At 44.0% G+C, this 16581-nt stretch overlaps 1 protein-coding gene across 6 annotated transcripts in view; it reads right to left on the bottom strand.

The window, feature by feature from the left end:
• gsap (gamma-secretase activating protein) overlaps positions 1-16581 on the bottom strand; it is a 78401-nt gene that overhangs the window by 45680 nt on the left and 16140 nt on the right. For 5 of the 6 annotated variants that reach the window (XM_068004984.1, XM_068004986.1, XM_068004985.1 and 2 more), the window contains 6 exons: positions 14186-14229; positions 8557-8642; positions 7533-7610; positions 6620-6697; positions 3459-3551; positions 2123-2340 (listed from right to left, as the gene is read on the bottom strand). In XM_068004984.1, the coding sequence (XP_067861085.1) occupies positions 2123-2340; positions 3459-3551; positions 6620-6697; positions 7533-7610; positions 8557-8642; positions 14186-14229 (597 nt within the window). The remainder of the gene's footprint in view (positions 1-2122; positions 2341-3458; positions 3552-6619; positions 6698-7532; positions 7611-8556; positions 8643-14185; positions 14230-16581) is intronic. The other variant, XM_068004987.1, reaches the window with a different exon arrangement.

Below are 16581 nucleotides of genomic sequence, written 5' to 3'. Positions count from 1 at the left end.
CTGCTGAAACCCTCATCCATGTCTTTGTTACCTCTAGACTTGACTATTCCAATGTTCCCTGGCCGGCCTCCCATCTTCCACACTCCATAAACTTGAGCTCATCCAAAACTCTGCTGCCTGTATCCTAACTCGCACCAAGGCCCGTTCACCCATCACCCCTGTGCTCGCTGACCTACATTGGCTCCCGGTTCGGCAACACCTCGATTTAAAAATTCTCATCCTTGTTTTCAATTCTCTTCATGGCCTCGCCCCCTCCCTATCTCTGTAATCTCCTCCAGCCCTACAACCCTCCGAGATCTCTGCGCTCCTCCAATTCTGTCCTCTTGCACATTCCTGAATTTAATTGCTTCACTATTGGCGGCCGTGCCTTCAGCTGCCCAGGCCCTAAGCTCTGGAATTCCCTCCCTAAACCTCTCCGCCTCTTTACCTCTCTCTCCTTCTTTAAGACGCACCTTAAAACCTACCACTTTGACCAAGCTTTTGGCACCTGTCCTGATATCTCCTTATGTGGCTCGGTGTCAAATTTTGTTTGATAACGCACCAGTGAAGCGCCTTGGGATGTTTTACTCCGTTAAAGGCGCTATATAAATGCAAGCTGTTGTTGGTATTTATGTAGTCCTTAAAAGCAAAATATGATTGCACAATATGATTTGTTATACTTTATTCACCAAATTAGAAAATAATTAGAAAGAAGGAAAGAAAGATGTAAACACTTAGCCAAGAAGAAATTTGACCAATGGTTCAATGTGGACAAAGTTTCAATGTAAATGAATGACGCAAGAAATTATATTATAAAAGATATAATTTTCAATGCTTCAACATTTTTTTAAAAAAAGAACAGAGCCAAACCAACAGTCCATTTGAATGACAGATGCACTTACCTACACGGGAACATCAATTTAAAAAAATCATAAGCTCTGGGAAAACACCTAGGTCTAGGTCTTAATTTTGAAATGGTGGCGGGTTGGCAGCAGGCGGGGGGGGGGGGGGGGGGGGGTGGTGAAGGTGCGCGTGGCAAACCGGAATTTAAAAAGTTACCGTTTCCGACGCGATCGCAATGTAATCGATGGTAATTAAAGTTCTTTCCGGGTTTCGAGCCCAGCAGCCCCCTGATTGACAGGCTGGCTGCCGGCAGGAGCTGCAACGCTGAGGGGGGAGGCGGGGGGAGTGGAAGATCGGAGGGGGAGAGGGGAAGATCGGAGGGGGGGTGGATATGGGGGGGAGTGGAGAGGGGAAGATCGGAGAGGGAGACATCGGACATCGGAGTCGGGTGGAAAGGTAGGTTGATTTTGTGTTTTAACTTTGTGCAATGGTTTTTTATTTAACTTATTTTGTTTATTTTTCCCTGATCCGGCCCTTCAGGCTTGGTTTCACCAGGCGTGAATCGGAAGCCGTGGGAGAGCCGCCAAGGTAAGTTAAAAATCGTTCTAACTACCTAATATGTCACAAGTAAAGTGCCTTAAGTACCTCAATGAGGTATATTTAGTTCTTTAACTATCATCCCAACGGCTTTAATTGCCGGCGGGACTTCCAGATTTGGGAAGCCTGCATGCACACATGGGCTTCGGCAGGTTGGAGCCGGCTTGCGAACCGGCTCTGCATTTTTGCAATTTTCGCAGCCCCCCATCCGTCCCCAATGCACCCGCAATTTATGTTTAAAATTGAGCCCCTAGATTTATTAAGTCAACAATCATCCAAACACAGTAGGAGTAACGTTCACAAATTCACACTTCCAGCATGGAGCTTTACCAAATGGGACTGTACATCAGTAATGTGGGACATTAGGAGTTTGGCGAAGGGGGCCAATGAGGCCCACAGAATTGGCTGTCCAATTTAAGCTGCTCACTAGCAGCACAAATGCATCAAATATACCGTTGTTGTAAAACACAGTGGCTCCAGAATAAACCAGACTCTTGCTCAAAAGCGATTTCTGGCTAAAAGCTAAAGGGATGCTACGAATAATTTGTAAACCAACTAATACAACTGCAGTTTCCTAAGAATATTCAGTAATATTATTAAACAGAGCAATATTTTATATTTTGTTCCAAAGGTCCTATATTTGTGTTTAAAAGTTGAGCAACGAGGGTGTATATTGGATTAGATCAATACTATAGTCCAATACCTGCATTTCTGTTTCTGAATTGCTCTGGAGATACAAGACTGCACAGTGCAGCGCTGCGAATTGATGACAGTCCAGTTTACTGCCGCGCATGAACAACATCAATAACAGTGGGTCGAGGTCAGCTTCGTACATCTTCCCCAATTGACAGTCCAGCAGCGAGTCAGACAGTGATAATATATAACGGTGGTGATTCCAGGGCTTCACTTTGGCATCTTTCCCTAGTAAACACATAGCTTATTATGCTGGTTTTAATAAAATTATGGTCATTTAGGAACATAAACAGGAGTAGGCCATTCAGCCCATCGAGGCTGCTCCGCAATTCAATCAGATCATGGCTGATCTGCACCTCAATTCTATTTTCCTGCCTTTGCTCCATAGCCCTTGATACCCTTACCGAATAAAAATCGATCGATCTCAGTCTCGAAAGCTCCAATTGTTGCAGCATCCACAGCCTTCTGGGGCAGAGAATCCCAGACTTCCGCTACCCTTTGTGTGAAAAAGTCCTTCCTGATTTAACTCCTGAATGGCCTGACTCCAATTTTCAGATTGTGTCCCCTTGTTCTTGATTTCCCCCACCAGAGCAAATAGTTTCTCTGTATCTACCCTACCAAATCCTTTTAACATTTTAAACACCTCGATCAGATCACCCCATAATTTTTTTTAAAAAGAAAATTGAACCCTTCCCTAAAATAATTACAAACATCATGAATAGATCTAATTGAATGCCTTCCTGCAAAATGTATTTCTCGTCAGTAGGCCAACTGAAATTCATGAGTGACCCTATTCAGTCACTTACAACCAGACTTAACGGTGAGATGAACCTTATCCTGTGCATCCACTGTAGCTTTAAATGATGCACAGAATCAGCTCTTTTTATCTGTGCTACTCACAAGTTTGGATTAAAAGGACCACTAGTAATTAAAAAGGATGAATTTGCCAAACATACGTAGTTTAACTTTACTGCCTCAGCAATCTCAAAAAGAACTTTAAAAAAATAAATGTTTTGATCTAAGTAAATACCCAGCATCACTGGTGCAATCTCTCAAAAGTGATTTTATTTTAATTAAAGAAAATCTCAACAACATTACAACTAACCTGGGCTCCATGGTGTGGCACAGCCATACAAATAAAAAAAGTGCCAGGTTCAATTCCCATCTGCGCTGAGGAGCCCTCAGCAATATGACTGAGTTCAAAGTCCTACCACTCTATAGTACAGTGCCTCAGCACAGCAATCTGAAGTAGTGTCAATCCAGCCAACAATGTGACTGTTAAGAGACTTTTTTTAAGTTTCAAAAATTGTTATTGAGGCATACTTAGGTTGATAAATCATTCTTACCTGACAAAAACAAACTATGACAAGCCAAATTAGGGTGTTGTGCATTAATTAGGTGTAAAAAATATCCAGGCATGTAAACGGCTATATAATAACCTGGAAAGAAAATTAATGCATTACAATCATTTTACAAGGTTATTTCAATTTAAATCATTGGCTAAGTTAAATGCTTCAGTGTCCAATTATTAAATTACATTGTATTCCACTTAAAGCTGACATGATTTGTCCAGACAATTGGGTAACTAGATTTAAAAAAAGTTTTCCCAAACCAAACAAATTAAAAGCAATGCATATTTCATTGACCATACGGACAGAAATGTCAATTTATCCGGTCATTTGTAACTTGAATTAACTGTAATAAAATGTAGGGAACTTAGCCAAGGTTTGATTGCATCTGGAATCATTTTACTCTCTATGCTGCTAATGAAATGGTTCACAATATTTCTTCTGGAGTTTGACCCCTTAATTGCATGGTTTCATCAAGAATCTGTAGTTTACACACACATATATTCTACATCAGAAGTTATTTGGCTGATTGATTAGAAGAATGATAAGCATGATATGGGTGCATTTTAATGGCATCTTTAAAAGATACAGAAAAGCTGTCATTCCTTTCCTTTAAACCCTCAATGGCTCTCTCGATGGCCCATCTTGGAAGGGCATGTCGCTCATTGTAGCGCTGCTGCTGTTTGGCCATTCTTATAGGGATCATAATCCACAGGAGCAGGGAGTAGGCTTTACCATCTGGAAGCCATCACTGACATGATTTTCTTCCCTGAAGAGGTCAGGGAAATCCGAATTTCAAAGGATCAATAAATACATCCTGACAACTTCCAGCATATCTGGTGTTGACAAATAGGATCCTATGTATGTTGTCACACACAATCAATGCATTGAGGGAATGGAAGCCCTTCCTGTTGAAGTAAGGGTGTTCTGTGGGAGCTCGCAAAACGATATGGGTGCCATTGATTGCACCTGGACCGTGGGTATGCCAGAAAACCTGGAAAACTGGATGGCCACATCTCTAATGCTTTCTGTGATGCCAAAGACGGTGAATTCCCCAGCTCTCCTGTAAGGTGAGTCAGTCACCTGACAAATGTCCATACTACATACAGCCTGGCTGATATTATGGAGAGATCACATGTAACTGCTTGAAAAGAGCCTGTGCCATAAAAGCTGAGTGCAGTGGACACCTTAGCCAGAGAGAGAGAAAGAGAGCGGTGCAGGCAGTTATGCGTGGCTGCAGGTCCCCATGCAGTAGGTGACAGTGCTGCCCAATTGCCTCTTTGGTGAAGTACACTCATACACATCTCCTCAGTAAAGTCTTCACATAACCTATGCTGCCAGTATATTCTATAAGGGAGGGGTGGGGTAATATCTGGTGGGCTACATCCCACTAAATGCTACCCAACTCTCCTTTCCTCCATCCTGTGCCACTGCTCCTCTTCCATGATAATAGCAATTGTAAACAATTTTACAACACCAAGTTATAGTCCAGCAATTTTATTTTAAATTCACAAGCTTTCGGAGGCTTCCTCCTTCGTCAGGTGAACGATGTGAAAATGAAATCCTCGAAATGAAATCGCATTTATAATTCACAGAACAATGCTTGGTGATTACAGACAGTTTTTTCAACTGCCCGTTGCCAAGGCAATCAGTGTGCAGACAGACAGGTGTTACCTGCCAGGTCTCAGAATATACAAATCACCAAAAAAAACAACAAACAAAAAAAAACAGAGATAGAGAGGTAGAAACATAGAAAAGACAGCAACTGACCCGTTATATTAAAAACAGATAACATTTGTTCGCTGGTGGGGTAACGTGTAGCGTGACATGAACCCAAGATCCCGGTTGAGGCCGTCCTCATGGGTGCGGAACTTGGCTATCAATTTCTGCTCGACGACCATGCAGACGCTGCGACAACGGATGAATGGACACCGCGCAACAATCGCCAAACAGGAGGGTTCCCTCCCAGTCGGGGAACACTTCAGCAGTCATGGACATTCATCCACCGACCTTCGGGTAAGCGTACTCCAAGGCGGCCTTTGAGACACACGACAACGCAAAATCGTCGAGCAGAAATTGATAGCCAAGTTCCGCACCCATGAGGACGGCCTCAACCGGGATCTTGGGTTCATGTCACGCTACACGTTACCCCACCAGCGAACTAATGTTATCTGTTTTTAATATAACGGGTCAGTTGCTGTCTTTTCTATTTTTCTACCTCTCTATCTCTGTTTTTTTTTGTTTGTTGTTTTTTTTGGTGATTTGTATATTCTGAGACCTGGCAGGTAACTCCTGTCTGTCTGCACACTGATTGCCTTGGCAACGGGCAGTTGAAAAAACTGTCTGTACTCACCAAGCATTGTTCTGTGAATTATAAATGCGACTTCATTTCGAGGATTTCATTTTCACATCGTTCACCTGATGAAGGAGGAAGCCTCCGAAAGCTTGTGAATTTAAAATAAAATTGCTGGACTATAACTTGGTGTTGTAAAATTGTTTACAATTGTCAACCCCAGTCCATCACCGGCATCTCCACATCATGATAATAGCACACAAGGGTATGCCTAAAGAGAATGCCACTCCTACTCCCGAAATGCTGTGATTTGGGTAGGATGTGGGGGTGTGGGGTGAAAATCTGCTGGTGGTCTGACCCTGTCAGAAGCACTGAGAATCAAGCCCAGGTCTGTGTAGGCAGAATGGCAAAATATACAATCACTGCAACAAGTGTTTCCCAGCTGCAGAAATCACTATTGAAACTCTCCAGACTCAGAAACTCCTGACTTCTGCCCAACTCAGCTGAACAACGCAACATCTGCATCCTATCATTCTTGGTCTAAGTTATCCTGAGTGCTTGGCGAGTGTAAAAGCAGGAAACCCTTCTTAATATATTTAAATGAGGGGACTCGCAACTCAACGGGCGTGAGAAGGGTTAAAGTGCGACGGAATTGGGAGGGGGGGGGGGGGAGGAGGAGCAGTAATTTTATTTCGGAATACTGGCGGAATTAGCTTCTGCCTAATTTTCCAGCCACAAAAATGTACTTGCCCCAATCAGACACCGGAAATACACCGAGACTGGCAAGGAAATTCGCCCCTTATATATTTAAATAAATCTACATACTATACAGATTCTCTTATCTATAAATACACCATCAGCTTACCAATGTTTATGAAGGTTGGTTCACTTATACGGGCACATTCAGATGCCTCCAAAGAAACTGTAAATGTTTTTCTCCAACCTGCGAAAAAGTAAAAAATTAAAATTTGGCCAGTTCTGCACTGTACCACTCTCGAATTCCATTCAGATTGTTCAGTGACCCAATCTTTCTTTACACCAGATTTATATACAAATGCAAATCAAAATTTTTATCAATTTGAAAGTTAAGACTGCTCTGTATTTCATAACACTGTATCAAACCATACTCATTAAAAGAAAATTCCACTTAACTTGATCACTAATCTTTTAGAGGGTTAACATACACAAATGTTTGAAAAATCAAAGGTTTATTTGAGTGCAGACTATTGTATGCACTTTTATTTTTAAGAGAAAAAATAACATTGGCCTTCCAGGAAATGAATACAGCAGGTTCAGGTAACATTATATATTTTAAGCAGACTCGTCAATCCTGACTGGAAGAAAAAGTTACAAAATTATCTGGTGTATAACTGGTCTATAGTCCCCTTAAAACATGTTGAAAAGACTAGGCAGCCCAATCAATAGCAAAGGCAATAGAGCACTTGCCTGCAAGTTTGATGACCCTGGGCTCAAATCCCAGAATGTTCCAATATTGAGAGGTAGTTTCAGACCAGCTTTCCAGGTGGAATACCACTTTAAGGCAAAATAAACAGGTGGAATACCACTTTAAGGCAAGACAAACAGGTGGCCCTGCTTTAAGGGGGCATCCTGCTGGCTGACGGTAGAGCAGTTGTGCTGGTGGTTATAAAAATATGCATCAATCTAATCTGCCCTCCCGAAAACTGAGAAAAAGACCTGCCGAGTGCAGTACAGCCAAAATGGAGAGAGAATTTCAGATGTTTACGGTAAAAATAATATATTGAAACCAGATTATTTACCGTGATGCAGAAAAATCACCGAATAAGTGAATTCCTGCTCATTTTGCACAGGATGACTATAGCACACAGACATGGTACCTACAACAACAAAAAAAATAACTTATTATAGAAGCCATGCTTTCTGTCCTTGATTATGATCTGCAAGAATGGAAACCCCCATTCATAAAAATGAGATTCTCCATACACAGAAAAAGCTAAACCCTCCACGTACAAATTATGCTAGATTTTCATGCAAAATAAAAAGGCTCCCACATTTGCAAGAAGTTTGAGTCCTCCCCTTCCCCCAGTTAATATTGGATTAAGACAGGGTTTGCAGAACATTATAGTTGCTGACCATGAGTAGGACTGATCTCTCTCACGAACTCCCTTTTCCACCAGCTTCGCCGTTAATTTGAATTTGTTTGCCCACTTCTGTTTAGATAGGATTACTGCATTTCTCTGTAAAAGGCAAATGCTGCAAATGTCAACATTTAGTAGTCTATCTCCACTTGGTGGTAGGCAGGTGGTACTGCAAATAGTCCTTATTTTTCATCCACAAAATTATTCTGAGACACAAAACTTTGTTAATGCTGTGACCAATTATGAAGTCATGAGACTACTGAAATTGTTTGCCTTTTAACCTAAGTCAAACACTTGGGAGAGTTTTGAAGTGGCGGCCAATCAGCTATGAAGAGAAATGAAAGTTGCCTCGTGATTATGGGACCATTAAAGGTTATCACAATCTTTTAAGTTACAGTTATCGTCACTCATAAGACAACAATTAGTCTATCCACACCCACTTCAATTTACTCTGCGTAATTAAATGTTTCTCTTAAGTACTGTAAACTAAATAATTTTGTATCCCTACTATTTTGGGAGGGGAGAATGAATAAAGAGGCCATGGAAATTACCCTGTTATCCAAAGTGATGGATGCACTGTTTTAGTTTTCTTTCTAATCAGGAATCTCAAAGTAAAACTGTTGGAACTACATGTACTTCAGCATTTATAAAAGGTAAAACAATTCATCCTGCTTATACTTGCTACCTGTATGATTTGTGAAAACTTGTAGATTCAACGATTCAGATGATTCCTCTTCCTCTTGAAAATGATTGTATCCAAAATTTACAAGGCTGAAAAAAAGCAACACAATGGAGGAAACAACCAGTCACAGAACATTACAAGTGAAATGTACTCATCTATCTTTAATGGGCTCAATTTTAAAATGGTGATGGGATGGCAGCGCTGGGTCGATGTGCGCGCGACAAACCCGAATAAAAAAAAACTTACCTTTCCCCACGCGATCGTGAGTTAATCCGTGGCTTCCGGGTTTGCCGTCCGAAAGCTGCGCTGTGGGCAGCCTGTGCACCCGCATGATAGGCTGTCAGCTGGAGCGTCTGGATTCAAAAGGGCCATTGCTCCAATGGTTTTTGCTGGAGCAAAGACCAACAACACAGAATATGGAGCAGCACAGGGACAAGGCCACTCCAAGATTTAATGATGCCTCACTCCACGTGCTACTGGGCGCGGTGAGGAGGAGGTGGGAAATGTTTCACCCGGAGGACAGGAAGAAGTGCCCTGCCTTTGCCACCAAGAAGGCCTGGCTCGAGGCAGCAGAGGAGGTCAGCAGCAGCAGAACATCTCCCACAATTGGGTCCAGTGCAGGAAGCGTTTCAATGACCTAACTAGGTCAGCAAAAGTCAGTACACTTACTGATTCTCCTGCATTCCGTGTTGCACATCATCAACACCCCCCACCCCCCCCCCCAACACACACACACACACATATCATTCTGCACTGCCAAGACTACATCACATCACTCCTCAAACCCACTTAAGGCTCATCCTCAACTTACCTGCACTTCCTCACCTCCCCATTTGTGATCCCACCACTGCCACTCACCCCAATCCTGATCCAATGTGATGTCTCTGTCTCGTACTCACCCTCTGATGCACCACTTTCACGGTCAGCCTCACCCAAAGCAATGCATTCATCTGTTGGCCACTTCACCATCACTCACTCACACGTCTGTACTTTCACCCCTTCTAGAAGAGAGTGCAAAATGCACACGAGATGGCGAGGACTGGAGGGGGACCTCTACAAATAGTGGTCCTCACAGATGTGGAGGAGGAGGCTCTCGAGATCAGCCACACCCGCAAATGCCTGTCCGTCGGGGACGCCAAGGCTGGCATCTCACAAACGTCTAGTGACACAACTTTAACATTCATCACACACAACATGAATTGATGTTAACAATGATTGGCATGTTGAACACCTCAGTATGCTCATCACAACATGACACATCTGTGATGATGCTTAATATTGCCTTCTGTTCTCCTACAGGCCCTTCAACAACTGCAATGGCGGCAGAGGGCGATTCCTCAGAGGAGCTCCAGGCCTCTGAGGGTGCACCGTCACATCTTAGTGAGCCATCCACCAGCGCAGATACTCACACCTCGGTGGGTCCCAGTCCTCAGTTAGTTGGGTTGGCACCCGGTGAGTCACCACACACAAGCGAGCACGAGCAGACATGGTGGCAGGGGCAGCTGTGGAGAGTCCGCGTCAGTGGGCGCAATCCTCTCCAGGCTCTGCTCAGCTCGACGCAGGCGCTGAACCCCGGGGGCCATTCTTTGAAAGGAGAATGATCGAGGGACAGCAGCATATTTGCGAGGTACTGGAACAGGTGACACACACACTCTCCACAACGGCGTGGAGGATGGAGGAGTCCAACTCCTGCATCAGTGGAATGGTGGCACAGGTACGTGAGGGAATCTCTGAGATAGTGTCGCAGGGACGTGAACAACAGTCTGAGATAGAGTCGCGTGTAACTGCAGAAATGTCTGAGACAGTGTTGCAGGTAAGTGTGGGAATGTCTGCGATGGAGAGAAGGCTAGCCTCCGTTGAGATTCAAGCACGGCTCACAAATGAGTCCATTCAGGCCCTGACAACGGCCATGCGGACTCAGGGTGAACAACATTCTGCCGCCTTAAACAGACTGACAGATACTTTAGAAGTGGCCTTCCAACGCATCACATATGTCCACCAACTGTTGTCCAGCAGGGTGGTAGGAGTGATGTGGGCCTGGCCCAGGAGTGGGATGATGGCAAAAGGGGACATGGAAGTGGGGAGGCCACTCAAAGCGCTCCCATGTCTCACCCGTTGCCCCCCTCTCAACCAGTACCCGCAATGCTGCCTCCTCTCCAGGTGGCCGAGTCTGCCCCTGCACAGGTGCAGGTGGAGCAGTCTCTGGAGGGGCCCTCACGGGCACCAAAACCCACAAGGTATAGGCCGAAATCATCTCAACAGTCAAGGCATGAACATGAGCAACCTGCCACTACCTCTGCTGCAGCCACAGGGGATGCATAACCTAGAAGTTGTAGGAAGAGAAAGGCTAAGAATTTGTGAGCACGAAGGGTATGCACAAGGGTGTCTGACAGATTGTCATGTTTTTCATTTATATTTGGTTTTTGTTAAAGTAATATTAAATGTTATCATTCTCACCACTACTGCCACGTCTTGCCCATTCTTGACTGGCTTTTGTGATAGCGCCCTTTCATCTGCTTCATCATAAACAGTGACACTTGATGCCACCCAGTGGGTCACCTTATAGTGGGGGTATGTGTAGTTGCAGGACTGTTTTGTGCAGGGAATGTGGTGGGGGGGGTGGCTGCTAGCGTTGGCGCTGATCTTTCCAGGTGGTGTGAGGACTGGACTCTCCTCACTTTCTGATCTTACGAGAACTGTTCACATGTGAGTCGCTGCTCTGCCCATGGGTTCCTCCTCCTCCTCCTCCTCCTGCTCCTCCTCATGTGAATGGCACATGTGGATGGTGGATGAGGGGATGGGGCCTCCTCAACCGGTACCCCTCTCTGCTGCGCCATGCACTACTATAATGTGACCCACTCTCGCTGGTGGGTATTGAAGCATTCCCCCAGAACGATCGAGGCACCGAAATCGCATCTTCAGCAGTCCTATTGCCTGTTCAATTACAGACCTGTTGGTGATATGGCTGTCGTTGTATCGACGCTGTTGCTCGCTGTTGCTCAGAGGTGTCATGAGCCACATGTGCAGTGGGTATCCCTTGTCCCCGAGGAGCCTGCCCTTAAGGGTGCTCGGTGCATGGAAGAGGCCCGGGATGTTGGATTCCCTCAAAATGAAGGAATCGTGGCAGATGCCAGGGAATCTGGCGCACACGTGCCAATCTTTTGCACTGGTCACAAATGAGCTGAGAGTTGATGGAGTGATATCCCTTTCTGTTGAATGAACAGTCCTGGCTCGTGTGGAGGTGCTCGGATTGCTATATGCATGCAATCGATTGCACCCTGTACCCATGGGAAGCCAGCCACACAGTGGAATCCCACTGCCCTCTCAGTCTGGCTGAAGTCGTCCATGGGGAAGTTGACGTAGTTGGACGACCTGCGAAACAAGCCGTCTGTGACCTGCCTTATGCAGACGACTGAGAGACCCCGGTGGTGTCCTCGGTGGCACCCTGGAATGATCCGGAGGCGAAGAAGTTGAGGGCAGTGGTGACTTTAACAGCGGCGGGTAATGAGATGCTGCTCAGCCCAGCCGGGAGCAGCTCGGCATGAAGGAGGCTGCAGATGTCTGCAACCACCTGGCGACTCACTCTCAGCCTCCATATGCACTGCTCCTCGGAGAGGTGCAAGAAGCTGAGCCTCAGTCTGTAGACCCTCTGACGAGGGTAGTGCCTCCTGCGACGTTGTTCCCTCTGTTGTTGCCCTCTGTGCTCTTTTGCAGGTGCTTGTGGCGCAGCACTGTGTTGTGGAGCTGCAAGTGGCGGAAGTGCACGCCGTGCCTGGCGAGGATGATGATGTTGCTCGTCCTCGGATATACTGGTGAATGCAGCCATCGCGCCCCCCCATACTGATGGTGTCAGTTTGAGGGGGTCCAGAAAGTTAGTTAATAGGTGTAAACAGAACAATTCTGAGTGGAAACCAAGAATTCCCAGTCTAAACACAAAGATCTCCCAGCCAAAAGTTTGCCTGAGAGAACTGAGTGCCCTGCTGCAATAACTCACCTTTTATCCCCATCTGTCAAACAGGGATTTAAATGTCCAAATGGCTGGTGGCTGAAACACGACTACTTCAACATGGAGTTTTTCAGAGAGCACGGGAAACACTCTGAGGCAAAATTAAAATCCTTCCCCTGCCTAAATCACAATAAAATTAACTACTTTAACAAGTATAAGTACCTTAATGACAGGTTTAAATATCAGCCCGCCAGCTTTAATCGCCGGTGGGACTTCCGGGTTCGGGAACGGCGCACGCACACAGATGCGTCTGTGTGAAACTCGGAAGTCGGCGTGTTGGGGCCGGGTTTGTTTCCCGCTCCTTGTATTTGGGATTTTCATAGTCCCCTCGCCCCCAACGCACCAGCACAGCCATTAGAAAATTGAGGCCAATATATCTCAATACAATTGTGGTACATTTTTGTACAACAAGCATTATACACAGTTCCTCCCATGTGGCAAGTGCAGTGAGTAAAAGGTAGATTAAATTTAACAAAGATTTGTTCGGGATCGAGACACTATATTTGCTTCCCTCCTAACCCAGCACATTTATAACCAAGATTGCTGGTATTATAATCGCAAGAATGCACATCAGTGGAAACTGTGCCAAGCTTGTGCCAGAGCCCATTAACAAGAACATAGGACAACTATGTTACAGATTTTGTGTCTTAAACAATTATTTCATGGAGAAAAAACAAAATACAACAAACATAACCTACTGAAGCATGCTGCTGAAAATGTTCAAAGAAAATATTACATTACCTACTGTAGGTATAACCTTCCTTATTGTTTAAAACATGTTTAACCTCCACATACAAACAAGAAGTATCACCCCACCAGGAAAATTAACTATGGGCCAAGTCTAAGAATTTTACACCCTGAGTAGTCAGTCATTAGGTGATGCCAAGTTTGTCTTTTAAAAGCCTGTAGGAGGAAGAAAAGACCAAAAGGTAAGGAATTTCAGAGTTCTGAAGTCCTGAGAATGAGTCAAGAATAAAAAACAGTGCATTGATACTTGATTTTAACATAGCAAGGAAGGAAGAAGATCATGTAGGACTTATAGCTTGAGGAACAAGACAGAAAGGTTCAGAAAAGCACTGACCATGACTGTATGGGCAAAATAGACAATAACTATTCATGCCTAAGTCATTTTTTTAGCCCTCATCTACTAACATACAAAATAAAATAATGTGGGTTTACAACCAATATCAAGCACTCTAATCTTTTGTGCCAAGAGGAGAGCTAGCAAAGTAAATGTCAGCTTACGAGATCATCTAAACTCAAAGGGTTGTGATATCAATTTAATCAGAATAAAATTCAAATCAAAAAGGAACCTCCCCTGCCCTGAGTTCAAAGTGACAGGAGTAAACTCTACGGAATGACAGCAGTAGCCCATCTGCATGCAGAGGTTAAACAAATTAGAAATAATTACAATTTTGAAAAAAACAAACATTAGTGGCCTGCTTAAAAAAATGTCATCTGCCGACTTTACAGGCTATAAACTACGTGTAAACTTATATGTAACTAAATCTTTAGAAGCAAATTCATATAGCCTAAGATCATGCTTGTTTTCTCTGTATTGGTGGGGGCGGATGGATAAAAATAACTACAGATTATATGTAAAAAAAACAGTGGTGCACAGCTTACCGTAACCTTGTAGCTGTTAAAGAGAATCCAAGAGGAAATGAAAGCTATCATGGAAGAAAGGAATTAACTTCATTATAACCAGTTTCATAAAGACCATTTAACACTAATTGGATGCAGATCACACTGATGTGCAGCATCCAACAGCTGCAAAGAAAGAAAAGGAAGAATTTCCTTCATTAAAAACTCTGACATTAATTTATTCTCAGCAACAAATATTTCAAAAGAGGAACATAGGAACATTGTTTTATGTAGTGTACTGACAGATCACTTCTACTGAACTAAAGAGGAACTCTCAAGATTAGTGCAACTTCCATAAAAATCAGTTTCTAAGAATAATAATAAAATAATTTGTCGTCTGTGCTTTTCTCTCTCCCACCTTCATGTCCATTTCTGAAATATTTTTGATTAAATAGAAAATTGATTTTAGAAGTTATTGACCCCTCCAATGTGAGGGACCTAAATTACCACCTGTACAGATACAATGGGTATGGGGTTATTGGCCAGTCTGAGTTTAGGGAACCAGGGTATAGTATGATTTCCGCACTAGAAACACCAGGGGCTCTATTTTGAAATGGTGGCGGGTTGGCAGCGGGAGGGGGTGAAGGTGCGCGTGGCAAACCCGAATAAACAAAACTTACCGTTTCTGACGCGATCGCAACGTACTTGATGGTGATTAAAGTCCTTTCCGGGTTTCGTGCCCGGCAGCCAACCTGATTGACAGGCTGGCTGCCAACAGAAGCTGCAACGCGGGGCGGGGGGGGGAGGAATGGGAAAGAGATCGAGGCATTATCCAGCACTGGAACGGAAGATCGGGGGCGGGGGGGGGAATGGAAGATCAGGGGGGAGAGTGGAAGATCGGGGGGTGGAGTGGAAGATCAGGGGGACATTGGGGGGGAGGTGAAGAGAGGGGATCGTAGGAGTGAAGAGGGGGGATCGGGGGGGATGTTGGGGGGTGAAGGGGGGATCGGGGGAACGTCGGGGGGGGGGTGAAGGTGGGGTCAGGCGGACTTCAGAGGTGGAAGACGGGGAGGTCGGGTAGGGAGACATAGTGGGCTGAGAGGGACATTGGAGAGGGAGACATTGGAGCAGGATGGAAAGGTAGGTTGATTTTGTGTTTTAACTTTGTGCAATGGTTTGTTATTTAATTTATTTTGTTTCTTTTTGCCTGATCCGGCCCTTCAGGCCTGATTTCACCAGGCTTGACTCAGAAGCCATGGGAAAGCCGCCCAGCTAAGTTAAAAATCGTTCGAATACATAATATGTCACAAGTAAAGTGCCTTGAGTACCTCAATGAGGTACATTTGGTTCTTTAACTATCACCCTGCTGGCTTTAATTGCCACTGGGATGATATTGTATTTCTGCAATTTTCGCAGCCCCCCTGGCCCCAACACTCCCGCAATTTACATTTAAAATTGAGCCCCAGCTGTTTGTTTCACTCTACATAATTTAGATTTCATCATTCACTTTCAGAACAACTCATTAAGAAACTCTCAGTTCTTCCTAAACAATGATTATCTCTTCTGATCTGTTGCTATGGCTCAGTCACAAGATAAATACAGATGAGGGAGGCTATCACACAAATAAAACTAACAGTGTCCTTCACAATGTTATCTAACTGCATCCTAAACAAATTTAAGGTACCCAGATGACCATTCTAAGTAGTGATCACTTTTTGTGATCACTTCCTGGCATCAGTCTTAAATTGCCCTTTCGCTGGTTTTAGTTTAAGCCTGCTTGTTCTAGTGACTTACCTTGAAGTTGTACTCAGACTTTATCTTATCCATATAAAATAAAACAAATACTATATATACACACACAATTAATATCTTATTTCTATGAGATCCCCTCTCAGTCACTTCTTTCGAAGGTTTTAGAGCCAGTTCACTAGTCTTTCCTCACACCTCCATCCTTTGATGTCTGGGACCTATCTAGTCATACAGATTGGCACATTACACACCTTCCTGATTAAAACTAAGAAGTCAGTGAATGGAGAAAATGCTGAATGACGTCTTCCTGCTTTCACAGTTATTAAAATCAAGTCCGCATGCACTTTGCAGCAAATACCCACATCCGGTAATTAAGCGACATGATGTTTAGATTGACAATTTTCTGTTGTAAAGTAATAAGTCATGCCCCATATGGTTTATATGGATGTTTGCTGTAAAGTGCATGTGGACTTGATTTTAATAGCTGTAAGAGTAGGAAGGCTTCATTCAGCATTTCCAGTAGTGAGTTGCTAGTGAGCATGGATTGCACCCCAAGGCATGTCTGATGGTTCCTTGCCAATACAGATTTTGACTTTGTTATGTGCACATCTTGACTCTGGTGTAAAGTAATTTTACAGACCTTACATCACATATATATTAGTGGGAAAAACACAAAGTTAATATGTTAC

This window comes from Heptranchias perlo, chromosome 24, assembly GCF_035084215.1.
Source record: "Heptranchias perlo isolate sHepPer1 chromosome 24, sHepPer1.hap1, whole genome shotgun sequence".
Lineage (NCBI taxonomy): Eukaryota > Metazoa > Chordata > Chondrichthyes > Hexanchiformes > Hexanchidae > Heptranchias > Heptranchias perlo.
Note: the sequence above shows the minus strand (reverse complement) of the source record. Positions and strands in the feature narration are given on the sequence as shown.